Source organism: Bombus terrestris, chromosome 2 (genome assembly GCF_910591885.1).
Source record: "Bombus terrestris chromosome 2, iyBomTerr1.2, whole genome shotgun sequence".
NCBI lineage: Eukaryota > Metazoa > Arthropoda > Insecta > Hymenoptera > Apidae > Bombus > Bombus terrestris.
In genome coordinates this window covers 13,707,219-13,735,119 of record NC_063270.1, presented here as the reverse complement: position 1 = coordinate 13,735,119, position 27,901 = coordinate 13,707,219, and the positions used below count along the sequence as shown (strand labels likewise).

Genomic DNA, 27,901 nt, shown 5'->3' with positions numbered 1-27,901 from the left:
GAACGATGAATATACGTAAGTCGTCGATCTTCCAGAGAAGTTGCTCAAACAAACGCGACCGCTAATAGCGACGTTTACCCGGAGAACAACTTTATCTGAGATACTGGTAACCAAGGAACGTGCCGATCCGTTTGTCTCGTAAATCCGGTGTTGCGACTACCGAGGAGTTCGTTACTACGTTCGAGACCGTGGGTGGTTATTAGCGCGTTACATTGGCTCATTGCCGCTTGGAAACCATTAATTCACCGATAATATCCAACGTCACCACGATTACGACTACTGAAACATATAGATAGAAATTGCCAACGATTAAACAACGACGTATGCATGGATCGACGACCGCGTGGGATTCCTCAACATTGCGTTCGTCTTCGAATCGGGATCATCGTTGTATCTTAAGAACGTCGCTTCTTACCATTTACGCTTAATTACATTAATATACCTACGCATAACGAGCGTAGGTGATTATTATCGTCGGTGGGACGAAGAATGCATCGACCGAGACTCGACAAACGAACGAGCGAACGAGGACTTTGCGCATTCCAAACGAACGAGCAAGAAAATTTGACAGTTGGTGGGCATCTGGCTTCTCCTTTCCTCTTCAATGTTAACCGTGTCTACCCACGGATCGTATACCGGGTGTCGCGTGGGTGTACGCTCGTGCTGTACGCGTGCACGTAGTGGGGATCCTCCGGTACTTCACTGGCTCGCATGGAAAGGAAAGGAAAAGAGTGGTGTACCTACAGCTGTGCCGTAAACGCGATTATGTTTCGTCGCTGGCAAACCCATTCAGTGCTCCTTACGGCACGAAACAACTTGGTACTGCCGTTGCTAACGTTTCCACGCGACGCCATTCGACTGCAGTGACTCCGGAATCGTATCCGGCTGCGGAGAAGAGGAAAACGCGCGCGGATGCGCTCCAACAGCCCAGCTTTAACCACGATCACGTGCACGAGCAAGTCTCGTTCTAGAAAGTGTTTGTTTTCGGCGCGGAGAATTAGAACCGCGTGTGGACGCCGCTTCGGTACCATGGACGGTTCCGTGCCAGTTGTTACGACGCGATAATGTGAAAATTATTCCTGATACGCGCTACGCTTCGCGTTAGGCTCCCGTGGATAATCGAGTCTGCTACTTGGAGAAACAAAAAAAGAAATAAAGATAAAGAAAAAAAGGAGGAAAAAAGCGACCGATCGAGGGTGCACGTACGATGCAGCTGTTTCTCCGTGGGATCGAAACATTTGGGTGAGTTTGATTTGAAGATCGACGCGGTTGCTTCAGTTTTAAAATCGCGTAAGAGTCGTGAAAAACGACAGTCCGTGTAAAATGATATAGATAATCGATGTTGAATCGCTTTGCTCTTGCAAAATACTAAGACGCATTTTTCCAACCCGATAGTCACGCGAAACACGGTTTACGGCTTCGTAATTCGCGTTGTAAACTCGTCTCTTAGAGTAATACAAAGGTGGCCAATATTTATACACTGGCAAGAGGAAGCCTTGAAACTTTATCAACGGCAAACGCGTAAAAATAGAATATTTCCTGGCATGCTGGTCGGTTCTCATCCTCTTACATGAGATCGGTCTAGTTTACCGTGGATGGCTGTCACTAGTCGAAGGAAGCGGATCCGCTAAGTTCTCAACATAAATATGTATACAGAGCTCTGATCTCTGTTCCATGATAAACCAAGGAAAGCACGAAGGGTTATTGAAAACAAGCATGCAATTACGTTCTATTCGAGCTGCGGAGCCGGTTTACTCGATATACGGCCAATTAATCTTTAATTGACAATGAAAAACGTTAGAAATCGTAGGAAAACGTTACGTAACACTGGCGAACCGTACGACGGGAAATAAATATCGCGCCGTTTCCGCCTTTGCACTTTCCAAGATGCTTGGTGAATAGCTTCGCGAAGCTAAAAATCTCAGGGAAAGGTCGACGAAACGCGGCGACAAAGGGAAACGAGAAGGGAGGAGAGAAAGGGAGCGGATGTGTGCGCCGGGGAGAAATAAAGCGTGACGTTCTTTTAATGGAAAATGCATGAACCTTTTTATTACAGAGTTAACGAGAGGCCGGCTACGAGAGCGTAGAACAATTTCTATCGTTAGAATTGTAGGACGAAGCAGGACGACGAAAACATTCCGTGTAACCAAGTCGAGATATCGAAGACATCCGTACGCGTAACGAGCATCCTTGCGTCGTAAAACGCTGTCCACGGAGGAAATGGTACGTAAATTACGTTGATTCTCTTTTGTTTTGCGTTCGAACGGCTTTACTTCATACACGACCGTCGTACAATCGTAGCGGAAGCGGAGATAAAGCTTGTTCTGTCGATCTGACAGCTTATCGATAAACATTTTCCGGGCACTTTAGATTAGACCTCGATTCGGAAAACTCGCGGCTAAGGAAAAATAGTACGAGAATATTTTTCAGCCGTATTTCGTCTACCATGACTAATTGACGGATAGACAGGCAAAAGCGGTCGTAATAAGTTACCGTGAACAAAATTGCAGATTCAACAAGTAGCGCGTTTGCATACCGATCGAAATATGTAGAGAAGGCCGGTGCCGCGTGACGCGTTTCGTGAAACTGTTCGTTCTAGACGGAAGAAATTTTTCGCGTGGAAGCAGAAGGATGGATCTCTGAAAACGACGATTTCTCTCACATGGAATAGAAACCACAGAAGCTGATCAACGTCGGCAGAGTCTCGTTATTTCATCGAGCCACGCAACATCCATGAAGTAACGCGTGTGCATCGCAGTAGAGGCGCAGCTTCTTTTCTTCGATCGGAAACCGCAAAAAACTTGTACGTGGTAACGCATGGTGTTTCGAATGTACACGAAGAAACTAAAGAAACGATATCATTTACAATCAAGTTGACGTCAACGTCGAGTAACGAGACTGACTAGCCTAACGATGGACTTCGTTTCAATCGCAAAAAACATACGAATGCGACGCGTGAGGTCGCGAAAGGTTTAGGAATTCGTTGCATCGCAAAGACCTAGAGATACGTTTAAAAATCAATGAATAATCGATGCTCGACCCTTCCAGCGAGACAAAATCCAAAGCGTTAAATAACGGATCGCGAGCGAACGGAGATATTCGCGGCATAACAATTGCTAACCGACCGAAGCATTCCAGACAAAGCGATATACACGATCGATCCTAATGGAACGAACGAACGTAACAGTCGTTCCGTGTGATCGATCTCGGCGTCCATTTACGGCCGCACGATCGTCCACTGTCACCCCCGACAACCCATCTCGCGTAATTAGAATGCAGTGAGTTAAGAACGATTAAAATACAGGTAGATAGACGCGTTGAAACGGCCGCGGACTGTCGTATTAGCGCGCTACACCTACATGTCGATGTCGTACGTGTCGCAAGATGGCCGGGTCACTGCCTACATGGTGACACCCACTGACTTCTTAGACACGGAGCCTTCGTGGCGCACAACCGACTCTACTGATTATAATTTACGTCGATTAACAGTTACGCGAAGCTAATCGGCTGGAAAAGATTACGGGATTCGCTGTCGTCGGAAACGGTCGATCGATTTCTATTCGAATTATCCGATCGATCTTGTACGATTCGATTAATGGAAAGACAGAGAAAATTGCGGAATTCTACGACAATAAACTGACGTTACCGTTCGATACAGCCGATGTTTTTTTTCTGTAACTTATCTGTCCGCTCGTGTGAATCCGAAGAACAGAAATGAACTCGAAGATTCACGTAGCTCGATGGTTCCCCTCCCCCCTGTTGGAACGGAAGACGGTGATCTACGATCTTCGTGCCTGTCGCTTCAAATATGCGTTTAAGTAGATAATAAAACACACGTTTCCTCAGACAGCGAGCGTCCATTAATACACCGAATCTTTGTTTTTCAGGATGGAGGCACATACGCGAGGATGACTTAACGATGATCGTAAAAAGTGGACGCTGGTAACTGATTTGCAGAAGCGGAACCAGCGAGAACGATGGTATACAGAGGCAGTTTGCAGACCGACGATCCCAGGGATGCACCGAAGCTGGTCAGGATGTCACCGCTGAGAACCAGCAGGCCAAATAATCCTGTGTCCAATTTACGAGCAGCTTCCTCCGTTAATAGTCCGATATATCACGGTCCGTTTGTGCCAGCAATCGACGTTCATCGAGCTAAATTGATCGATGAAAGACGTTTGGCTCGTGAAAGGGACATCGAGTCCATGCAGAAGGTCATTATGAGGACGACCGGTGTTAAGGTCGGCGCGCCAAGGCTACGAAACATCAGTCAGATACGAGACACGGTGTTCGTCGATCCGGCACTGATACCGATGGAAAAAATCGGTCGAACGGAGAAAGATCGACCGAGAACCATCGCCATCGACGGTTCCAGTAGATCGGCCAGAACGCAGAGTTCTATGTTGGCCGATTTGAAAGATTTAGAGAGACTGAGGAACACGCCACCGGCTCAAAGGTGTCCCAGAGTGACGACGAAGAACGAAACGAAATCTTCCCCGTCCAACAAGAAGACGGAGCTTTCAAGCTCGGCGAAAATTCGATCGGATATCTTCAAGATACAACAGATGTTTCAAACTCCTGATGGCTCCCCGAGGACCGGGGTGAAATGCTCCAACGAGAAGAAGTTCGAAAAAAGACACGAGATCGAAAAACTCGAGAGGAAGGCCGGGACGGAAATTAATAAAACGAGATTACTCGCACAGAAACTGTTGGAGGCGTCTCGAAGTAACCGGGAATCATTGAAGGATCGGTACAATAACCCGAGAAACGCGTCGAACCTGAGAGCAGGCAAGGAAGTTAACGGCAGGGCGTCGAGTAAAGTATCGCAAAAGAATAGCGTGGATTCCAAGCAACCAGAGAAAGGAAAAAGCCTCGCAGTGTCCGAGGAAGTACATCCACGACCTCCGGTTCGACGAAGAAAAGAGTCAAAAAATAGGCGTAGCAGCGACACGCACGTGAATGTCACTGCTGCCGACAATACCGTGACGAACGATATCGTTCCAGAGGATTCGAAGAATATCACCACCACGGAGAAAGAAATCGAAGCATCGTCGAATGACGACGATCGTTCGAATGTCGCTAGTGCCACGGGAGATTCCAAGATCAAAGCGAAGGAGCTCGATAGACCGGACATCCTGGACGGTCTGTTGAAAGAGTCTGACCAGCAACTGGCAGATCTGAAATTGGACTTGCACGAGAGAAGAAGGTCGCGAAGTCATTGGCGAGGGTTCGTGCAATCGATGAGGCTACACGATGTTGAACTCCACTCGGACAGCGAGGATCAGCGAAAGGGTGAGCGAGTCGATGTTTGCTCACATTGTAAATTAGCTATAACTTCAGGTACCCGAGAAGCAAAAGTTTATTGTTGTCAATGGATAAATGAGATATTTGACTCCTTCGGAATACCAATACAACGCGTCAAAGATACTTTACGATAGAGAGACTCGGCTTTCGAAAATCGACGATAATCGATGCTCAAATCCATAACAACTTTAAATTTTATCATTTCACTCGTCTCGTCGAAAATTTCCCTTGACAGTCCTTAAAAGAGCATTCGAGTTCGTGTATAATATCAATGAATGCACACGAACCCGATGTCAACGTTAAGTGAGATTCATTGAAATATCTGTTGGTCATTTTGATAATCCCCTTTGGTCACCTCCTTGCGTTGCTTAAAGGGTACGTTTCATATAACGGCAGATTGCATTAGCAACGTTTGCCGAAGTTTAAAATTACAACCAGCCATTAATCCCTTAGCTCGGGGCACCCCTATTTTTAGATGTTTGTGGGGACCCTTTCTCGCTCTTGTTGCTAGTGCAGGTCAGGGTAGCGTATCCCTAATAACATATGTCCCAACATATGGATTTAGCTAGGATGAACAGACACGCCAGATTCTTCACTTTTGTAGCACAACTCGAGAACGACGACCGTTCGAGCTTTCTAGCGCTGTTCCACTTTATCGGCTGATCGTTTCTCCGTGTAATTCATCGCGAAACAAGAGGAGCACACTCTGAAAAATTTCAAATTTGACTATCCCAAAGGCTGATCGTGACGTGCAACGTTTTTGGTATGTCGTGCGATCGTTTTACCAATGATTAGAGGTTGTTTCCTCGATTCTCACGGCACAAATCCACCATGCGTCTAATTTCTCTCTGGCATCGATTCTCGTACAAGCCATTTACTTCGATTCCGTGATGAAAGTCTCGCGCGGCAACCGACCGTTTGCTTTTTTCCTTTCGATGCACGATGATCCTTATCTGTCGGTTATCTTCTGTACACGTGGATTTACTTTGTCTATGCTTACACGCACGGGAAAAGAGGCAGGTTCTGACGTTTTTCCAGGAAAATACTTTATCGTGTTACAATTTCGGACTTGCTCGTAAAACTCGATGGGAAACGGATTAGGTTTAGCGATGCTCGCCTTTCGGGAGAAAAAGGAAACTTTTCGAGGAGGTCTAAAATCTAAACAACTTTGGTTTCTTTTGCCGTTTCGTAAGATATACTCGATAAATTACAGAATTATCGTGACGTTAAAAATAAACGAGTAAGTAACACATCATTTTTGCGTGTCGTGTTAAATACTTTTTCGCAATTCCTTAATTCCATACGTCATTCAGGTCGAACATGATTGCACATTTACCAAATTAACGAATTTCTGGTGCGCATTCACGCGAATGAAATTTCAGAAATGAACGTGCGCAGTATGCTTACACGTATACGTTAAAGGAGCCTGTGAATCTATTAAAAGTCCAATGACACGCGATCGATTTGATTGCCTCGCCGAGCAACGCTTTTACCCGCAAACCTTGTTGTACACATCGGTATTTACCTCGTCTTGTCTGGCTTTATAAAAATGATTACGCAAAAAGTTGTGCCGACTCGACGGCTCTTGCGTACATGTAATCTTGCGTCATAATCGCGAGGGACGCGGGAAGCGATAAACGTTTACGAAACGTTCGTCCTATGAATCGTCGAACGAACTCTTGCGATTTCCCCTTTTTAAGGGTTCTTTCGATTTCGTTCCAACAACTTGCGGAATTTCTGACGAGTCCATAGAGACGGTGACTGAACTCAAGGTAAACGAAACGCAAGGCAAATGGAACGTAATGCAAAAAGCACGCCTGCTGACCATCAATCGCCGTGAGCAGATTACAAATCATCCTTGCGGCGATCGCCGACCGGAAGAACGGTAGATATCTGGAGAGAACAATAGGCCGCGCATTCGATAAAGATTCTATAGACGAACCGATCGATCGGTGCGCATCGATGATGTGGCTAGCTGATGCGCTCGAAATGCTCAGGCATTCTAACTGCACAAGACAAACCCACGCATGGGTGTATATAGAGGCGGTAACGGCCCTTGCCCTTGAGTCTACGCCCTAATATTGATCTAGCGTCCTTCCTGCCCCTCCATGGTGGCCCATGGTGTGCGTACAATGAAATGCAGGGTTCTTCCCCTCGCCCCTCCATCAACCAGCACGGCAGACCCATCAATGTTACCGTAAGTCCAACGTATGGGCCGATGTTGCGCTCCTCAGTGCAAATCTAGCTGTCAAACCGCTAGCATTTTTTAACGCCGATCAAATCGATACAATTCACGTTGTTCGTGCGTATCAGTATCTTCTCATTTACCATCTGCCTCATTTTATCTCGTTTTTCCCCTTCCTTCGTTCTTCGTCTTTCTAAGTATTACTTCCGTTCTTGTTCAAGTATCCTTTGCGGTTTCGTATCGAGCGACCATCGATGCATGCTCGTCTAAACATTCTTTTATTTTGCCTCTCGTTTAACCGTGTCGTTTCTTAATCGTGTTGTGAGTTCTACGTGTTGGGGATCGAGTACCAACCACACGCGTTCCTCCAACGAGGCCGGTTACACATTATCGAACTTGGTCGATACGCGCACGCCGTTTCTCGTCGTATTCCTCTTCGTCCCATTCCGGCCTGTCGTCGACGTGCCGACCAGCGTCCTCCGGGCGTGCCAAGTTGTTCAGTGCAGACGCGATCACGCGGTCGGATGCACACGCGAGTCTGTTACCTCCGGAGATGGTGCTCTGTGACGTCTGCGACAACAAAGGTGAGAGATCTCTTCTTCGATAAGCATGGTAACGCGGCCGTGTCTTCGGTAGAGCGACTTCAGCGAGCGAACGCTTAACCTTTCGGTGAAATTTGACGAGCTTACGTAAGGTATCGTGCACCGGTGCGATAATCTCGTGCATCGTGCAATAACGCCAACATTTTTATAACAGACACGGTTAAACCGCGACCGCGTAACCGTGTCTTCGTTTTGAACTGACCTAGATGATATTTGTACGTTTCACGTGCGTTTTTCTCTATCGGTATTCGTGTCGCGATGTTCGTTGTCATCCAATTGAAGTGACACTCGGAGTAAATTGGCACGAAACAACGTGGTTCGAAACAGATCGATAAGAATTCCCGTGTTCTTGCCGGTACGCTTCGTGTTTTCTCAGGAACCGATATTTGTTGTTCGATCGTTGTTCAATGAAGGAAGGGCATCCCGCTCCGAAAGGTGAGAGAAATCTGTGTCGAACTCCGTGGTAAATGCCTGACATTTTCACCCCGGCGCGTTCAACCGCGTTTACCCGTTCCGCGAGACGCCTCGACTACGCCGGTTCGCTCTTTTGTCCGGCGAATTTTTTTCTCTTTACTCAGTTGCTACGAATGCTAAAACTGTACGCTGATTGGAATAACCCAAGCTTAAAATGTCAAAACTTTTACGAGATGCGGCGTGTTCTAGGAGTTGGCTATTTACGAGAACACGTTACGTTCCATTTGGCAAATTGATGTTTTTGCATTTTGCATTTACTTTACATTCTGATCGTTTAATCATGGATGACACAGTGGATCACTGTATACCGTACACCCCACTGATTTTTATCTCAGTCGTTTTTCATTCTTACGTTAGTATACTTTCTAACGATTTTCCGGTACGATGATAAGATCAAATCTGTTCGGTCGTAAGTATGAAATAATCGTTATATTAATAAAATTATGTTACTCGTTTCTGCTTCTACTTATTTCTATAATTAGGCTGAAACGCTTTATTAATAAAGCGTTGATAGAATTTCATACATTTAATTTATATACAACTTCGTCAAACATTGAACGAAATATAATATTCGTTTTGTACGTTTCGCGTTGCTAACAATTTCGAATAGTTTGCAACTACTTGAAATAGACTGGAAATATATTTCATCGATGGCTCTGTTGCGCGAACATGCCAACGACTCGCTATTGTATATACGTAAGTGCAGCATTGGGCGTGCCATAAATTCCGTTCCGAGAAGAGTCCGATTAAAACGGCAGACTAAGCGGCTCTGAAGATTACGAGGACCCGACTCGGTGTAAACAAGCCTCGTTATGCACTTAATTACAAGCACTCAAACTATACGAGAGCGAGCGAGAGAGCGCGTTTGCTGACGCACGAGTGTGCGAGGTTCGTTCGGCGACTGTGCTCCATTATTCGGGGAAGTTTTCTCACGCTCGGCCTTCTCTGTCCGAACATGACTTATTGCAGCTCGGGAAACACGGGAAATTGCTTTTCGAACATTTTCGAAGAAACCTGCGCGTTTTCGGTTTCTACGAAGGCAATCTGTTTCGAATTTAGACGTCTCGCTTGAATCAAGAATCTGCGGCGATTTCAGAGAAATCGCTGACTTTTGTTCGCTCATTCGGAAGATAGTAAACCCTCGTTTACCGCTATTTATACTCGAGTGCGATAATGTCAAGCTAATCGATCGAATGTACGCTTTGTGCGAACGTTCTCCATTTAACAGAGCATGAACCTTAACGTTAAAAATCGCTCCTTCTTTTAGTCTGAATTTTCATCTTTTGACTTTTTGGAAAATCGAAACGATTTCCGTATAAAAATTCGCACGATTTATGTAACCGAAATATCAGACGAAAGATCGTACTCGCAGAAAATTACTTGCATGCTTGATTACCGTATATGATTCACGGAGAAAATGGAACGACGCCGGAAGATAGAAAAAGTAGCCATTGTTCGTTGAGAAATTAAATGCGCGTTGGTCGTTGTGAAGGCGACTGACATCGAATCGAAGCAGAATAGCGTTTCACCAACAGGCGCCTGCTTATCTCGTTTTATTCCATAGGAAAGAGACGTTATCGTGGAAAAAATGTATGGGTCGTGTTATGCTACGATGTCTACGTCGCGGTGTATGCCACCAGCGTGAAAAATTGTCATTCTAACTCCGTTTAAATCGCGTATGAAACGAGTATGAATTACGTAATTCTTTTCATTTTATTTTGAAAGAGGGGAGTTCGCTTCACCGTGTGACTAACACACGAGATAAACATAATAAGCTACAGAGTGATGGCACGTGACGTGATGTTAATTTATCTACTTGTACTTCGACTGGATTTATTTTTCCCTTCTATGCAGGACTTTGGAATCTGATCTAAAACAGAAACAGACAAATAAATACTTGAACCTGTCGTGAACTATCTGGTATCGTATAAATCAAGATTTTACGATTTTGTCATTGATACATAGTCCTCGAAATTGACTATTTATCGGTATTTACTGTACTTGAAACAGATTCTATTACATTATCTAAAACTCAATCTGAAGGAAATATATCAATGTAAATAGATATTGTAGCTACGCACAACATACGAACAGTGTTCCAATTTAATCTTTTAACCGTGTTAAGGCGAAATACTTCAAGTAATATGTCAAATAAACGATCCTATTGGGTATGATGACATAGTTCGTCATGAAATAACGTCGTATGGATATAGTTACCTTATTACCAAATGTAGTTATTTTAATATAGGCGAGGAAATATTTTGTGGCTAAGGAGTTTGATATATTAAATACAAATTGTTTACGATAATATGTTGAACGTAGCTGAGACCGTAAATGATCGAAAGTTTCGATATATCTATTATAATTCCACAAAAAGTATTAGAAAGATTTCATCGCGGATATTCGAACGAATGCTAGAAGAAACGTTGTACGTGAGAATCCGAGAGAACTCGCTTCGTTCTTCAATCTCGTCGCTCCGCCCTCGTGAGCCCTCATCGTTATCGCGTTCAGAGTTTCATCGATCGATTTCCGTGTTTTAAAGAAACATCAACGGGTTCTTTGTTCGAGCAAACACAGTTCACGTCCCACGTGACATGGTGATTCGACTGACGTCACATGTCGAATTACACCATAGGCCAACAAATTGCCATGGTAATAGAGTAATTCAATTCTCAGCGACCGTCAACCCTGAAATTATTACTTATAGCGTATTCCTGCAGCGACGCGGAGCTTAATTGACGAAATTCCAAGAAGGCAGCCAATAAGATGCCCATAGGGAAGAGACACGGCGTGTCAGAGACAAGAGTCTCGCGTGACAGTTCGTCTGTTGCAACAATTGACAACAGCGAAGAGGGCGATTTCGCTAAAAATATAGAATCTTTTAGAGTCACGCAACGAGTAATAACACATCTCCCGGTGTGCAAAATGGAAAGCGGACAATTGCTTAATCGCGTGCTCCGTTTGGAAGAATATCCGCGTAAACGAGGGATCGAGAATCTTTTGTTCATTAGGAACAAAAGAGTAAATTTGACCATCGTCGACCGGTTCTCCAAGAAACGTCGGGGTATTGTGTCCGAAAGAAAACTCGATGATTGGTTTCTTTCTCGCGAAGTGAAAGGAAGTTGAAAATTTGGTTGCTCGAATTTCTACACGAACTCGAACGAATGCAGTTTCATATAAAACAGAAAAAAAAAAAAGGGATAGAAATCGATTTAGCAACGCTCCAGCTAACCAATTAAACAATCTGATTTCAAAATTCTCTTCGTTAAAAGTTTCAATTTTTTAACAAGAAGAAGGTACATTCTACGGCATAATACTTCCTCGATAGTCTCGACTTTGCATAATCAATTGTCGTTCAAGTCTCAAGAAACTTTCGCATATTCACAGGAACACCGTTATTCGTTTTTTAACTGGAACTGCAATCGTTTAGTATCCAGCGACACGTTCTTATCGATCGTTCGTTGACCGGATGCGAACTACGAACCGTCGAGTTCCGTCTGATTGAAATTCGGTGTATAAAAGATAGTACTTCCTGTCGAATGATCCTGTTCTTCAGTTAGCGAACGTTGACACCAGCGTTTTACAGCGCTCATGATCGTAGCGGCCACTTAAAAAGCATTGTGCTCGCGCGCAGCATGCGCCACACTTCTTGAGTCTCGTGCAACGCGTTTTCTTCCGTTTCGTTCCCTTCCTCTTCCTGTCTTCGACCGGTCTCTCTTTCACCTTTCTTCTTTGTCTCGTTCGTTTAGTTCATTTCGCGCGACACTCTCGATTCGAGAGCTGCTCATAAATATTTAAGTAATATTTTACCGCGTCGACTGTAACGGTGTCGCGAGAAAGCTCGGGACTAGAACGGTCGCGAGATAATTCGTCCGGAAACAGGGAACGAGGTATTCGCCAGGCATTTGCGTCACGCATCGTGCACCCGCACATAATTTGTACATTCTTTGAAACAACTTTTACGCGTTCTTCGATCAAAAATGGCTACTTTCGATTTTCACCCAGTCCAAAAAAACGCCGACTCGAATGCACATTTCGATGCAGACAGCCGGTCGTGCGAAAAGAATGCGCCAGAGATTGCGCAGCTTTTCATCGTTTTCATCGTTCCTAATTAGTACAATTAACTTTTTATAATTCCAAGATCGAATAACAAGTAAATAGAAAGCTACAATTCGGAGCGTTGTATGAACGTTCGCTACGTGACGTTCTATAGAAACATATCGAAACGAGCACGAGATTTTTGACAGAATCGGCTTTCAAACGAGAAAATAATTTCTATTTAAAATACTTCCTCGTGGCTATGACTCGATCTCGTTGAGGAATCAGCGATAAAGAGCGGTTTTCCACGAAAGTTTACCTTCAGTGGTGGCTGTTTTGATGCGTTACGACACGCACACGCGAGCCTGGAATAATGGATATTTTATTACCCTGCTTTTAAGCTTCGTGACTATCGTTACTTTCTCATTAGTGTTCGGTGCAATCTCCCGTTGCAAACGATACTTTTTTTTTTTCACTAATGTCGAAACGTGGAATAAACTTCGCGCCGCTCCTTGGCTTAAGGTCAAAGAATAATAATTCCACGATGATTAAACCTTGTACTAAATCAGCGTTGAACTCAACTTCGCACTCTACCATTCGATTCGCGTGTTTCGTTGCAAGTCGAAAATGACGCGGAAGAACTTATGGAACCGTGTGATGGAACATTCTTACGATCGTAAAGCGATCGAAGGACACGAATGGAATTATGAACGATCAACGTATCGATTTAAACGATAAAACGTTAACAGGTTCGATAATGGACAAACGCGGGGCTACGTAATCGCGGTAACGGCGGCAAGTTGAGAACTCCTTGCATAATTGGAGTCAACGATGCGTGCCGAGTGGCCTCAGCCATTGTCTGCATACAGTTAGTCGATTATTCCGCGGACAAGTTCCGAACTATTCACGCTGTCGACAAAACTGGTTGCACGAGTGACATGGAAACGGAGACAGCGTGTCGCACCTACGATATCTATGTAAATCGATTTCTATTTCTCTTGCTACGTTTATTTTAACATCCATTTCTCTCTAACTATTCCCTCCGAACCATTCACGAACCGTATTAATAAAATGAAGCTTCCAGAGATTTCGATCGTTTAATATTGTAGAGCACCTTTGTCTTGGAAATTAAGCCATTCACTTGCATAATAATAGCGTAATTGGCTTTCACGGGTTACACGGCTGTTCTATTTACAACGATGGCTTTGCTGCTAAGAAGAAACTTTCTAACGGAGCTATTTCCTACTGCGTTCGATCTATCTTCTTTGCGCGAAATCGGCGAGCGCAATTTACGTAAGAATCTGGAATTATCGAGGTCGAGCATTCGGTGTCGATATAAATAGATAACATTTTATTACTAGAAAATACACCGAGATTAAAACAGTCAAAAGTCGTATTATTTTCGCAACGTTTTCCAGTATCGCTTTGCTATGATGCGCATCAAACGTTGACACGTTTCATACGATGAAGCGAACGCAGTAAACGTGCGGCGAACGTGCGGCATGCGATATCCATTATCAGTGACGAGTGGCATCGCTCTTATAACGCGTCATTGGCCTTGCGCGATGCAAAAATACCAGTAATACGCAAACTCTCGAGAATTGCCTCTCCTTCGCGAGACCCATGGTGAGACCGGAAGCCTTTGAATGACGCGCCCCTCTACGCGCGCATAATGCATATTCGAATTATGTACATAACGCTACCGAAAAGCCGAGAATCGCGAAGATATTACGAAATCAGGGCAGATAATCGAAAAAGAAATTCGCAGACACTCCGTCAGCCAAGTGATTAAAAACGAATTGTATCGTAATGTGCCTAAAACGAGAGGAAATTGCATACGAGGAGGTGCGATGTTTAAGATTTTTCAGAAAAATCGTCTAACCGATGACGAAACGTTCGATACTTTTTATCAATGTCTCTGGAGCGTAGTCGAGATTCCAAGCGCATTCTCTTTCTCTCTTCCCTCGGAAAACGGTTCTACCGTTTACGCATTCCTCACATGCACTAGACTACGCGTTTTCAACTGTGACTGAGTATACCTTACTCGTTCCTCTCATTCTTGCTTCGTTCTCTGTTTTCTTTGTTCATCTTTACGTTTTCCTTGCTCTCCTGCTTATCTCTCTTCTTCAGCATTTATTCGTCTTCCTCCTGCGTTGACGCGTACGAGAAGAATATTTACGCTCTCGCCGATCGTCAGCTACTTTGGGAAATCTAATCGCTACAGCGATGATAACATTTACTACAAACGTTGATGCGGTCTCACGGCCGAGTTTGATGTACGAGATTGACAAAACTTCGATCGATCGCTAGATATTGCGTTTACGTTTTATATACCGTACGTGTGGCAGAAGTATCTGTTAATATATCTCCTGGATCTTTCCGATTTATAAGTTTGAGTGGTTTTGAGCACGGATTGATATCTCTTCTATTTATATGAACTAATATCAACTGTGTCAAACACGGGATGCAAGATATCGATCATTTTTAATGACCGATATGGAAGCATATAAAAGATCGGGAATTTTAAAAGACAGGTATTCGTACGAAAGTTCAATAGATCGGCGGCGCATAATGCTAGCGACATTTACATTTCGCCGATTCATTTCCAGACATAAGAATGTACAATTTTTTAAATCTGCGTTCTTTTATGTAATTATGCAAACGCGTAACGCTAAATATTCAGAACGAAAATACTTTCTGTATTTCTATTCAAAACTGTGTCACGATAGCAACAGTCGTAGAAGGAGTCGAGGCACAATGAGCCATAGGAGAAATATTCACTCAACTTGAGCTCACGCGCATGTCGTTTCTTGTAAATGTAGTTTGAAACAGGTAAGCAAGTATATACAGTGTATATTCAAGTGTATGCCTGGTATATTTTCTTATTACGCGTGCAGTTGAGCAGCAGTTGTTGAGAATATTTCTAGAGAGAATTATGCAAATAAGGAATTACTTAAAGAAAGCATGCATATTTCGTGTTACCATGACAAACAGATTTACAATATATTCTCTTAACAAGTTAATATATTATACATATATATATATATAATGAATCAAATAAACTTTAATCACTTTACCTCACTCTATGCCACTATATCGTTTCTAAAACACATATCACTCGATGCATCATTCCACAAAATGATTCATTTTTCACGCGTGTTTATTGCGTCTTACTTGCGTATGTTGCCCGTTTCGCGTTTGAAAAGATCTGAATCGAATATAGGTCAATTCTGACCAATAGATGATATATACGTTCGTCATCGTTTTAACATAGTTCTTGTAAACTGTAATCAGTCGATTGTCTTTCCCCGACGATAGTTCTCTCACCTGTGCACGGTAAGAATCAGAATTTGATCGACAACGTTTGAATTTGGCGGCTCGCTAGCATCTCGCTTTCACGCGCGAGACACAGAAAATCGCGCGTACCGTTACAAAAACAATTTGCGAAGCTCGCGAACGATCGGGACTGGCGTCAGTACGAAGATTATTGAACTCTGTACGCGTCGGACAGTTACGTCTCTGGCTACGCGCGTGTCCACCTTCCTGGCTCAACTCTCACAAACAACGTACATTCACTTTATTATAGAAAATAATGCAACCCGCCCCGACCATGAGGCGCACGAGTAGAATTGTATGTAGGGTGTGCATGCAGCCGTGATGCACATTAATAGGTACACATACGCAGACTGTGCAGGGCTGCTGGCGTGTGTACGTTTGCTACGGAGAAACCGTTCACCAACACTCGACGAAGGGTTCCCACAATCAGTACACAATTGGACTACGAATAAGCGGTATATACGGTGAACGGAAAAGTGTTCGGTGGTTCTCCGTTTTCTTTCTTAACGCTTTGATTAAACGGCGCACATGCACCCCGTGGAAACGACTGGTTAAAGTGGAACGAGAATGCGTGAAATATGAAATAAAATAAGATAGCTCTCCGAGCTTGTTGTCTCGGTTGTTGCGCGGTAAGTTTGCAACTTACCGGTTCACGTATACTGCGTGCCACTCCGAAATAAAGACGTTGGATCTGGTTCGAAAGGAAACGAAATTTTTCATCGTTTATAGAAAAGAATATTTCGGACAAAAATGTTCTGCACTTAAGTATCGTACACACGGTGCATCGTTGCTTCGCGGTCGTTCAAAATTCATAGAATTCATAGAAAAATGGTGGGTAGGAATTCTAGTTGTCGGTTTGTCGCGTGAAATCGTACTGAAGGAAAATAGGAGTTGCCTGGCGAGTCATTGCCAAGTTACGCAAGGAATTCGTATCACGAAAAGTCCAAGGGATGAAGCACACGCTCGATACTTTATTCCGCGTCACCCTGTATGCACAGGTACCAAGCTGCACACGTGTATACAGTCTGTTACGCACACGCACGTAATGCCTTACGCACACGGCTAACCGTAAACCTCCAGTCTTTCAGTTCATGTCGAGACCGCGTACAGTGTGGACTTCTGTGGTTTTTGAAATTCTGGTTCAAGCGTCGCGTCGCGTCGTTCGGACATCGGTCACGCTCGAGTTTTTGCGTTTCCGGCTTCGTTCATCTTCTATTTGTTATCACATCGTTCGATCTTCGACTCCGACATCTTGATAGCATGCTGGCGTTGATCATTGGTTTCTGTTATTTCTACGCCGAGCTGCTTCGTTTAGAGTTGCAAATGCTCATACATCCGGAGGATTGCAAGCTGTCGAAGTTCTTGCTGTAAAGGCGAAGACACGAAGAGGAAGACGACAAGGCTTGTCGTGTCGAAACGTAGAACGGATTTATCTTGGTCGATGGATCGAGAAAGATTATCAGCAATATCAACCTATTGCGAAATGTATTTGCTCCGTTCTGTCCTTGATGTTTTTTCGGCCAATCTGTTCAAAGCGGGTCCCACTTTTCGGTGCAATCGATACTAATTTGCACCAAGTTCGTCAATGTCGGCAAATTTTAATTAACGCTCCACGTACACACAAGCATTTCCCCGTTAAAATATTGATTTCGCGCACCGTCGATGGTGGGTGTCATTCCGCAACAACGTAACCGATAATGAACGTTGACTCTCGTTACTTGAGCTGCAGGACGTTAAAAATGAACGAGAAACTAGGATTTCGATAACGCGCGTTACTCACGCGCGGTTTACCTTGCTAAATAGGACGACGTGAATGAGCGAAACATGACACATCGAGGGAAGTTTTATCGACCGACACGCTGGATCTCTTCCAGTACCATCGTCAGCTGTATACGCGTATAGTTTGCACGAATACCAGAAAAGGATAACATGAAACATTAGAACGCTTGGAAAATTTTTTCGCTCGACAAATTTTCGCTTGCAACGCGAACGAAAGATTCGAGGATACTCTCTGTAATCTATGGAAGACACAACGACGCGAAGCGCAACGTCCGGTGTTCGGTGCGGAACGAAAAAGGCCTCGCAAAACCGGGCGCATCCGCAGATACGTCGACAAGTGAAAGTGCATTTTGTAAGATGACTGTAACTGCGGATAATGGCGTGTGCAGCCGCCACCGACGCCCCAGTATGTCAGCAACGATCGTCGTGGGCAACGGCGCGTTCGTCTCTTCTTTCTCGTCGTCGTCGTCGTCGTCGTCCTTATTGTCATCGTCGTCATTGTCCACGTTGTCCTCGTGACACGTTGCGGTTCAGCATGGATCGCCTGGAAGTGAAAAAACGACGCGTAGTTGCAAACGTAATTAGTCGATTTAACGTCTCTTCTGAGCTCAGTGACCTCGCGACCATGCTCTTCATCGATCTCGATTAATTATTCATGACGTTGACTTTCTTCCGTCGTTGAAGAAAACCACGAGTTGGTGGTTATGCGCGTGCTTTCCCCAAGGTCGTTGCAGCTACTACCGCCCAAGGAGGAAGAGGAAATCAAAGGGGCATGACCCTTCATGGAATCGGTGAAAGGAACAGGACTCGAACGTCGATCGTCTTTTGTAGTCACGTGGATTCACCAACGACAACATGGAAACTATATTGAATTGTAATTGAAGAAGTTTCTAGTTTTCTGAAAACACACGTACGCTGTCTTGTTTAGATTTCTAGAAGTGTCCGATGTAGATCCGATTACGCGATATCGATACAAAGGATCGTGATGCTTTTTTTTAATATTCATATCGTTCTAAACGTAACGTAACGATCGTTCTAAAAATAACGTTATCGTTATCGATATAATTTTATTTCTTTTTTTCTACGCCTCTGTTTCTTCTCGATCAAGATTCAAGTTTATCTTCGATAAATAACGACAGGTCGTTCCACTTCGCGCAGGCAACAGATAAGTGTTTCCTGTCGTTAACTCCGATGATTAAGAAGCCGTCTCTTTTCTCTATTTTTCGTAGCAATTTTTGATCGTCCTGTTTCGTTAACGAGCCTCGACGCAGCCAGTCGTCGGAAGATAACGCATCCTGTGGCTGCTAGTCATGCGAAATTTTCTTGTTGCTGTATTACAGACCTGAATTTGTGGAACAAGAGTATCAGTCAACGATGGAGGAAATTGAGAAGGAGATGTTCAGTTCAGGAGACTTCGGAACCTCAGGAGGCTCTGATACAAGGCGGAACGACCCAGGGGGTTATTCAACCAGTGAGGTCCAGCCCGACTAGCAGAGAGTCTTCGCCTGCTGCCAAAAGTCTTCAGGATGGCAGTTCACCGAAGAAATTGTTACAAACTAGCTCCTTAAGACTGCCAGGTAATTACTTATATCCTTCTATTTACTAATATTACTAATTCCAATAACGAATTCAAATAGAAACTAACATTCGAGCCTTGTTTAGGTACCACCAAGGGTATCGCTGACATTCAGCACGTATTACGAAGCAAATTCAGTAAGATAAACGCTGGCATCCGAAAGAGGAAGGCTCTGAGCGTGACGGAAGTGTTCTCGCAAAAGGATAACGCGTCGAATTTCTACGTGCCCAGTCCCTTGACCTCCTCGAGTAGTCAAAACTTTGACGGAGAATACGATTCTAGCGAACCGACTTCCCTTCCACCTTATCCTTTCCACGACAATCTCGAAACGCTGGCAGAGGGCAGCGTGCCAAATTCTCCGAATTGCAGCAGCCCATTGACCAACAACAACAAGACGTTCACGTATTCGCAGAGCAGCAGCGCTTATGATTCTCCGGTACTGAGTCACGATCATAGCCAAAAGGACGCGTACGAGAACGTATTATACTCCAATTCGTCTCCCGGTTGTTGCCCGAGGTCTAGGGGAATATTACAACGGAGCAATTCCGAGAATCGTGACGCCGGCAGACAGCAGGATCACTCGTATGAAAATGTTCGTTTCCAGCGAGGTCATAGGTCAGAGCTGACACCATCCGTCACCCCCCATTCCGACAGGCATCTGGCAAGGAGCAACTCGGAGACGAGGGATCATCATTCGTACGAGAACGTTCACTTCCAAAAGAACTCGAAGCATAGAAATCAGTCTGACTCGTCGTTCGAGGAGATTCACATACCGAGGGTGACGCCCAGAAAGAGGGTGACCGACTTCAAAGTCGGTGGACAGGTGAACAATTACTCCAACGGGCCTGGTTCCCCGTGTATGAATAAAGAAGAAGGGCCGTCCAGCTTGGGAGCTGATAGAAGCCCTGGTAAGAAGACAACCAGACGAATGAACAGCAGAAGCGTCGCTAATATTCCTAGTTCCTCCGGTGCCGGTTTGAAGACCTGGCAAGTGAGTAAAGGACGAAAAAAGATTTTTTATCGATCGTTTATCATTCGTTATTTCTTTGTTACTTTTCACAGGGTACGCAAGATACGGACGAAGGCCTGAATACCGACTCCGAACTCGAAGACATCGACGAAGCTGGCGAGGGTGAAGAGTCGAGATTCTGCACCCTACCAAGGCCAGGCAAGGGTGGCGCGTCATTCACGATACTGACAGCCAGATTTCTAAAAGGTCCTGGACACAAAGGACTTGGTTTTAGTATCGTCGGCGGTACAGATAGTCCTCGAGGGAATATGGGAATCTACGTGAAGACAGTTTTTCCTAATGGCCAGGCTGCTGATCTTGGAACCGTCAAAGAAGGTACGATACTATCGTAATTGTCATAATTCTTTGAACCTCTTAATGCAATTATCGTTGATTCGAGATGAAACGAAATACCCTGTTCCAGGGGACGAAATTTTGTCGATAAATTCGAAACCTCTTCACGGTATGACGCACGCCGAAGCGATCGCCGAGTTCAAGTCCGTGAAAGCTGGGGACGTGGTACTACACGTTGGACGTCGCGTCAACAGAAAGAAAAGAGACTCCTTGACATTACCACCTGCCGGCCCGGCACCGCGTCAACAAATCAAGTGAATCGTTGATCTCCTCCTATCGCATTCCGTGTGAAAATATTACGTTTCTGTTTCGTATGTAAGCGCTTCGGATGCGCGCGAACAAAGAATTCCGACTTTTCCAAGGACCATAGCCTATGTCTGCGAAGATATTTTCCTTTTATTAGGTATTGTTAATGACGTGAGCGGGTCTGCGTTCACCCTACGCAACAACGAACCAATCTCATTTTTCACCATTTTTCGGTAACCATCTCGGTTGTGCACGTGCGTTTTAGAATGTGTTCGGCGTAGCATCGCTTCGTGAGCAGATATCACGAGGAAGATTACATTTTGCATTTGTTATTTTAGCGTTTATTATTCGAGGCCCACTGTGTCGACGGCGATGCGATTAAAAAGTGCGAGACGGTTACTCATTTCGGCGCCAATTCGTCGCGTATTTGAGCTTCGCGCGGCGAAAGCAGTTCAAAGCGGTGAACCGGAGAAATGTACGATATACCGATAAGGCGGTGCTGTTGAAAGAGGCTTAAGCTCGTGTCTGTCTCCGCGGAAGTATTTTCGAAAATCCAATGGTAAATTTATCGGGAGAGGTTCCTACTTTTTGCCAATAACAAAGATCCTATGATCCTTCGGATCGAAGATGCAAAGCGAGACGTCTCGAGGTGAAGATAGCCAACGAGCTATAGACAAATCAAAGATGGTATAATCTTATAATATCGTACTATTTACTCGTATTCGATGTATCAATATATCTAATCTCGATAAAGTTTAATTATTCTATTAATAATCACTGAAGTTACTATTAGCGTTATCAGCTGTTTAAGGCTCTAGCCTTCCTACTTTTTTCTCGTATTCAACTTTTTACAAGCATAGAGCGTATTTTTGTCAAAATTTATTCACGTTTTAATCCTCGCACGGAGTCTATTTTTTCAAAGTGATCTCGATGTTGAAATAGCGAAACCGCGCGAACGCGGACAAGCGAAGAATCCGAGTCCTCCGGTTCGAGTAGCTAACAAATTACCATTTATTTTTGTAACGCGTGTAAGTCGTCATGGGAGAGAACGAAATCTGTCGCACGAAACATCGAACGTACGTTGATCTATCAACGAATTGAGAGAAAACAAAGCTAAAGGAAAACAAATGTAGAAGAGTGATGCTCTTGTCGTTCAGGGGTGCTGCAATCTGTGAAATGGCCTGATCGAAGGGACGCGCATAACAGGATGTCCAATTTTCCACGTTGCCGCGAGCAAGGTTCGAATTATTTTTTAACTACCTTTGCATAGAGTAACGATGATCGCCCAAAGATGAAACCCAAAAAATATTTTTACTACGAGAAGAACGAGTCGTGTTAAACGGAGAAACGCATATCTATAGATTAGGGTGTGTATATATATATATATATTTACACACACACGTATAGTATATATATATATATACACACACACGTATGTAGAAATATATATTTTGACGAATCGAATGAGATACGTTTATTTTAAGGCAAAGAAATTGTTATTAGTATCTAGTCCATCTATAATATCTTCCGTTTCATCAGAAACATTTCGATTCTTTTCTTTTCTTTTTTACTCTTTCCTCTTATCTTATTATAGGTATCGATATTGGGAAAATAAGCGAGAAAGAAAAAAAAATAAATATATATATATATATACACATACATATACCTATCTGTACGGTGATATAAGTATAATTATATATTTCTTATATCGATTTTTCAAAGTGTAATGAAGCCAACGTGAGCGATCAATAAATTGGACTTGAAGGTATCGCCTGTCGGACGATGTTATTTCTCGATAATGTATTCCATGAATGTGTTGTGTATCTGTGTTGGAGAATCTGAGTCTGGTTTGTTGCCCGTGGAGCAATTAATAATTTTAGAACGAATGCAAAAAGACTCACTAATGTTTGATAGAACGATAAATTGGAAAGGCAAATTTGATTAAACGAACTTGAGCTTCAAAGTAATAAACAACGGTTCGAATTAACAAATGAAAAAAGATAAATTGGCACTCTTCAAACGCGACAATGAATCTCAATTTCTAATCTTCATTGTTCATTTTCAATCTTTTACAAATTGCGAAATATTACTTATCTAATAACCAATTAAATTACTCGAGGTCGATAAAACTGAGTAAACAGAAACAACGAGCAGTTTCCTGCCTCGGCAATGTTCCTTCTCATGAAAACATATGTAAATATGAAAATTAACGAACGACTATACATAGCAATCAGCGATAATTCTCAATTATGGTAGTTAAACGACGTCATTTCTTATCGAAATCCCTTTGCGTTCATTCCTGGACAATTCACATTTGCCGCGTCAAAATTCACTTCATGGAGATCCACAAAGCTGCAATGGCACGTAACATTCCTGAAATCGTGAAATTAACGTGGAAAAATTCATCTTCGATACTGTCACTCTCGTTCTCTTCCTTCCTTAACTAAGATTTTCACTTAAGTTAAAATTCTTTAGCTGAGAATCCATATACGTAGTTGTACCAAGAGCAAATCCACACACACACACACACACGCTATATATATATATACACAGATCGCCATAAAGTAGTTGTTACTGTAATTGAAAATCCTCACTGCGAGATTGACTTGGGCAAACGTAGACAGAATGAGACGAATTTATCGAACCGTTTCTTTTTGGCTTTATTAATTTATCCGTGTCAACGATATTACAGAGAACGATTATAAAAATGTACGTTCGTAATTTCTACCCTGTTGAGTGACTGATGCTATATTTGATTCGAGCACGAGCTAATATTCTAGCACAATCGATCGAAGACAGTATTTCCACGATCAATTAATCGATGATCTATTAAACTCGCACGTACGACAAAAATGCCTATCTACTGTGACGCGTGTTAGGCAGCACGGTTATCTCTTTTATGACAAAAGAAAAATATAAAAAAAATTCCATCGCTCGATGGCGTGTGTATATCTGTTTTACGATATATGTGTATAGATACAACTCGATGTTGTCGCATGGATGATACGAACTACTTGCAGCATATTACTGTTTATTATGTTTTCTACTTACTATGCGGGATCCAAACTAAATAAATAGTTGGCATAATGGAAACGAATTTGCGGCGGTCGTAATTGCATTCTCTCGAAAAAGATTCACATATGGTCTTGTTTCGCCTCTTCCTATTAATAATTGCGGATTGTCGTCGTTTATTTCATACGGCTAAACAAGTCGTGTATCCGGCGATCCTCGCAGAATCGCGAACGTGTAGTTATCATTAGCGACACTTCGAGTAACAGAGACTTCGCGGAGAGAGGAAATAAGGTGATCACAATCGCGAGAGATCATTCAGACGGAGCTGATCAGAAAGCGGTCAGTCTTCTCGAAATGAACGAACGATATCACCGATTAATCTGGCAGAGTATGTAATGTAGTCGTTCGTTGGTTAGTCGAATTCATCGAGAATTAATAAACAAGCAAGAGGAATAAAGAAATACGAGAGAGAAAGGAGGCAACGATAATAACTCTGCCTTAACTCGTCATGAGAATACGATCTACGTGTGAGATAGCCTAAACTCTACGTTTTAATTATAATCCTCGATCGATCGAGTCGAACGAAAAACAAACACGTTTCAGATCTCGTTCACGTGCTGATGAATATTGTATGCCCTTCCGCCTCTTCTCGACTCCTTTGGCACCACGGCCAGGTGTTGCGGCTCGATCTCCATCTGCTCGACCCTTCTATCGTTCGAGTTTTTCTCCGACGAGAATAATTCAGAGGGTTTCGAATAAACGAACGTCGTTTCAGCTCCGTTCGATTGGCCAATCGTAGCTGAACCCTTCAACACGTTGTCTTGCGCACTGAGCAGTTGCTTGAATCGTTCGTCGTTCTTCTCTTCTTGATCCCAATGAACTCGAGCAGACCTGGAAGTTGTGGATGGGATGGCACGTTGGCTGTTTGCTTCTTGATGATTGTTTCTGTTGGTCAGGTTCAGTTTTGGATTCAGATTAAGTCCAAGCCATTGAGAGAAGAGAGCTATCCCTTGTTCCGCGCTAGCTGAAACCGCTGCTATGAATTCCTCCGTGTTCAACGAATCCTCCTCGTCCTCTGTAGTTTCAGTGGCTTCCGTCGTTTCGATAGTGCTGCGAGGAAATTCCAGTTACGAGGAATTAACGATAAAAACGTTCGTAGTTGAGCTACGATGGCGATCGAATACGAATGAAACGACACGAACTCGTAATTGGATACGCGTCTCGTGTATCGTTCGCGAAACAGTTTTCAAAGATCGTACTCACGCAGAGGCTTCGATCTGTCGCACCACCTGATTGAAATTGAAGCATCCCATGTGGTAAGTGGCTTGCGGTGTGCCCAGCAGTGCTGGCTCGATTACCAGGCAACCGTCGTAACCAGCTTCCGCCTGCTTAATCGACGTAAATTTCGCGCATATTTGCGCCAGATCTGACAGAAGATTCATGCAGGTTGGCCTGTTGGATGCGTCCACTGTAAAATGTCGTAAATGATACTAATTTCTCTTGGAAGAAGAAATATAATAAAAGAATATTCGTCAGATTTAACTGTAGAATAGAAAATAATTCTGTCGTTCATTACCGATCTTAATGGTAGCATTGTGTACGGGATTATCGCCGTAGCTAAGGTTCAACGAGATATTCTGCTCCTTCTGCTTGATGTTGATGCACGCCCGACCATCCAAGTCGTCCACCACGAGACCACCACCGATCGCTGTCGTCAGATTTAGATCGATGCAACACAAACAATTGGAAGTTTGACAAAGACATTGCGACTGCGGCGCGGTTGATCTGCCCACGGCATCCGGAATATCCCAGGAAAGTAGCGTCTCTGTCGTGAGAAAAAATACAAAGGCGCATCAGAGAAACTCGACAAGAGAAATGGGATCGAAACGAAAGTCGTCGATCGAAAGTTGACGAAAAATATCGTCCCCGATTTCCATCCACCAGTCGATATTCTCGAATTTTCTCTCGGCGCGTGTCGACATCGTTTCGATTTCTCTACGCTCTATGAGCCGTCGAACCTTCCTCCACCGAAAGGCTTTGTCATTCTCTCCTCGAAACGACAAACAAAGTGCGCGTATCGCAAAGTGTGTCGCGTCACACTCATGCGTCAGAAAGATGCCTCTACTCGCAAACTTTCTCGCGTTACTGGGACAAGTTACCGACATCTTACGATCCGCGATAGAAGGTAGAACAAGGAACAGCGAATTCTTTAATTTAAAAAAAAAAACCAGGAAATAAGCAGTTCTCGATCGAAATAACGAAACGTAAAGACGATGGAGAGAAATGGCCGAACATAGCACGCGCTATCGTGTTAAAAAGCGAATTATCGCAGAAGAGGGCCGTGATTGGTATGCGAGCGTCGAACTTTTGTTTACCAGCGCGTCACGAACGTCGGCCTACGTATTTTCAGTCACGAACATCGAACTTCCGACGTTCGTTGCTTGGAGAATGTCCAATGGATACTGCAAAAAACCGCGAGAAACGTTTCCACGAGAGCGTAACTAATCCGTGTTGCTCACCGAGCAGTCCAGCGGAAGACACCACGGCGACGGCGGTGGTCAACAGCACCAGAATCGTGAACCTGACGGCCATCACCAACAACAGTTGTTTCCCAGATATTCGTACAGGGGCGATGAGTCGATTTTCGCGATGAACTATCGCTGGAAACTCGTGGACAGAAACTCCAACAACCAACTGGCAGCTGTCAAAAGGACTCGCGAGTCGAACAGGCCTGGAGATCCTGCCCAGCAAGGAAGCAGCTTAAATCTGGGCACAAAGCCGGGCGCGGGTCTCGGATCGGTGATCGGCTGGCGGTCGGCACGAAAACTGGCGACAGGATTCGCCACAGCGACGATGAGGTGCCACGCCATTGGCCGAGGTGCGGAGGTAACAACGGGCAAAGAACCTCATCTGGGTGACCGGGTGACCTCCTTCGGCAACCTGGTACCAAGAGAACTTACGCGACTGTCCTCTCTAGCGATGCTCGGTTTGCTCATTGGGGGGCATCCACAAAAACCACGGTGCTCTTCTTTTCGTATAGTCAGGATGTCGTTCAGAGCACATCGGTAAAAGCAATCTCTTTTTCCCTGCGTTTCTTTCTTTCAGAATTTTCATCGCCTCAACAGTCCGACGATTTCCTTCATTCGTTGCGATGCGAATTGTTTCTTCGGATTTAGCAATGGATAAAAGTGAAAATTCCAGATAAAAATGGCAAAAATCAGATTTTTACCAATGCAATTAAAAAGCTAAAATCTAAATAATGACTTTAGTATCTAGATATTATAAGAATATATTTCTGTACACGTCAATTCCCCACAAATGCATAAAGATCCACAGTCTAATAATAACGTCCGTTTTCTTTCCTTGCTTCTCTAACCTGGATCGTAACGAGCGTAATGACAGTAATACGAGATTAACGAGACCACGATGACCATACTTCTCCGAGACGAAGTATTCTTCTTTTTCCGGCAATTATATTTTCATCGGCCATGCCTTTGACTCGTAATATTCCTGGCTTTCCCTGATCGATCGCGCAAATACGGAAATAAATAGATTTGAAACGAAAGGGGAAGGAAAAGCGTACGCATGGTTGGCCGCGGGCAAACAGAATCGTCGTTCCGCTTGGACACTTCGTGAATCGCGCCACATATATATTACGTATATACAACTACTCTATATAATTTATTTCGATATCGTTATTTTTGCGGACCGAAGGATGCAAGAAGATGAACGGTAGCGAAACGTCTGACAATTTATTAAACGTCCACTCGATACTTAATTTCCTGTTTACAAACTGCAGGCTGCTCCCGATTGGATTATGTTTTCGAAACGAACACCAGCATCCGAACAGATTATCCCTTGACGTTACGTAAAAACTCGTTTCCCTTGATGACCCACATATCCTCGGCGTCGTTCATCTCGTCGCACCTTTTAGAAGCCCAAAGGACCATGGACCCCATTATCTTAAAATACACCAGAGTCGAACG

The 27,901-nt window shown here is 43.9% G+C and overlaps 3 protein-coding genes across 4 annotated transcripts; 2 read left to right on the top strand and 1 right to left on the bottom strand.

The window, feature by feature from the left end:
• The first annotated feature begins 454 nt into the window (after positions 1–454).
• Positions 455–22,671, top strand: LOC100647212. Of its 2 annotated transcripts, XM_003393795.4 has the most exons (7): positions 455–1,242; positions 2,057–2,223; positions 3,888–5,292; positions 19,059–19,295; positions 19,381–20,285; positions 20,357–20,639; positions 20,728–22,671. In XM_003393795.4, exons 3-7 carry the CDS (start codon positions 3,978–3,980, stop codon positions 20,913–20,915), a joined length of 2,928 nt encoding a protein of 975 aa, XP_003393843.1. In that variant the 5' UTR covers positions 455–1,242; positions 2,057–2,223; positions 3,888–3,977; the 3' UTR covers positions 20,916–22,671. The 2 variants fall into 2 exon arrangements, with proteins under 2 accessions (XP_003393843.1, XP_048270403.1); XM_048414446.1 differs by lacking the exons at positions 455–1,242; positions 2,057–2,223 and adding an exon at positions 3,443–3,818.
• An 867-nt stretch (positions 22,672–23,538) lies between these two features.
• On the bottom strand, positions 23,539–26,567 carry LOC100647092. Its single transcript, XM_003393794.4, has 4 exons — positions 26,435–26,567; positions 25,492–25,740; positions 25,179–25,383; positions 23,539–25,025 (listed from the first exon to the last, which is right to left on the bottom strand). The coding sequence occupies exons 1-4, from the start codon at positions 26,505–26,507 to the stop codon at positions 24,515–24,517; spliced, it is 1,038 nt and encodes a 345-aa protein (XP_003393842.1). The 5' UTR covers positions 26,508–26,567; the 3' UTR covers positions 23,539–24,514.
• Positions 24,791–27,120, top strand: LOC110120290. Its single transcript, XM_020868387.2, has 3 exons — positions 24,791–24,871; positions 26,442–26,935; positions 27,021–27,120. The coding sequence occupies exons 1-3, from the start codon at positions 24,791–24,793 to the stop codon at positions 27,118–27,120; spliced, it is 675 nt and encodes a 224-aa protein (XP_020724046.2).
• Positions 27,121–27,901: the final 781 nt, after the last annotated feature.

Bases quoted from the DNA above. Each gene is read 5' to 3' on its own strand.
- LOC100647092 (XM_003393794.4), bottom strand. From the start codon at position 26,507: ATGGCCGTCAGGTTCACGATTCTGGTGCTGTTGACCACCGCCGTCGCC. The intron at 25,384-25,491 runs GTAATGAACGAC...GACATTTTACAG, and splicing joins CAATGCTACCATTAAGATCG to TGGACGCATCCAACAGGCCA. The intron at 25,026-25,178 runs GTGAGTACGATC...ATTTCCTCGCAG, and splicing joins CGACAGATCGAAGCCTCTGC to CACTATCGAAACGACGGAAG.
- LOC100647212 (XM_003393795.4), top strand. From the start codon at position 3,978: ATGGTATACAGAGGCAGTTTGCAGACCGACGATCCCAGGGATGCACCG. The intron at 5,293-19,058 runs GTGAGCGAGTCG...GCTGTATTACAG, and splicing joins CAGCGAGGATCAGCGAAAGG to ACCTGAATTTGTGGAACAAG. The intron at 19,296-19,380 runs GTAATTACTTAT...AGCCTTGTTTAG, and splicing joins TAGCTCCTTAAGACTGCCAG to GTACCACCAAGGGTATCGCT.
- LOC110120290 (XM_020868387.2), top strand. From the start codon at position 24,791: ATGAACTCGAGCAGACCTGGAAGTTGTGGATGGGATGGCACGTTGGCT. The intron at 24,872-26,441 runs GTTCAGTTTTGG...CTCACCGAGCAG, and splicing joins TGATTGTTTCTGTTGGTCAG to TCCAGCGGAAGACACCACGG. The intron at 26,936-27,020 runs GTGCTCTTCTTT...TCTTTCTTTCAG, and splicing joins GGGCATCCACAAAAACCACG to AATTTTCATCGCCTCAACAG.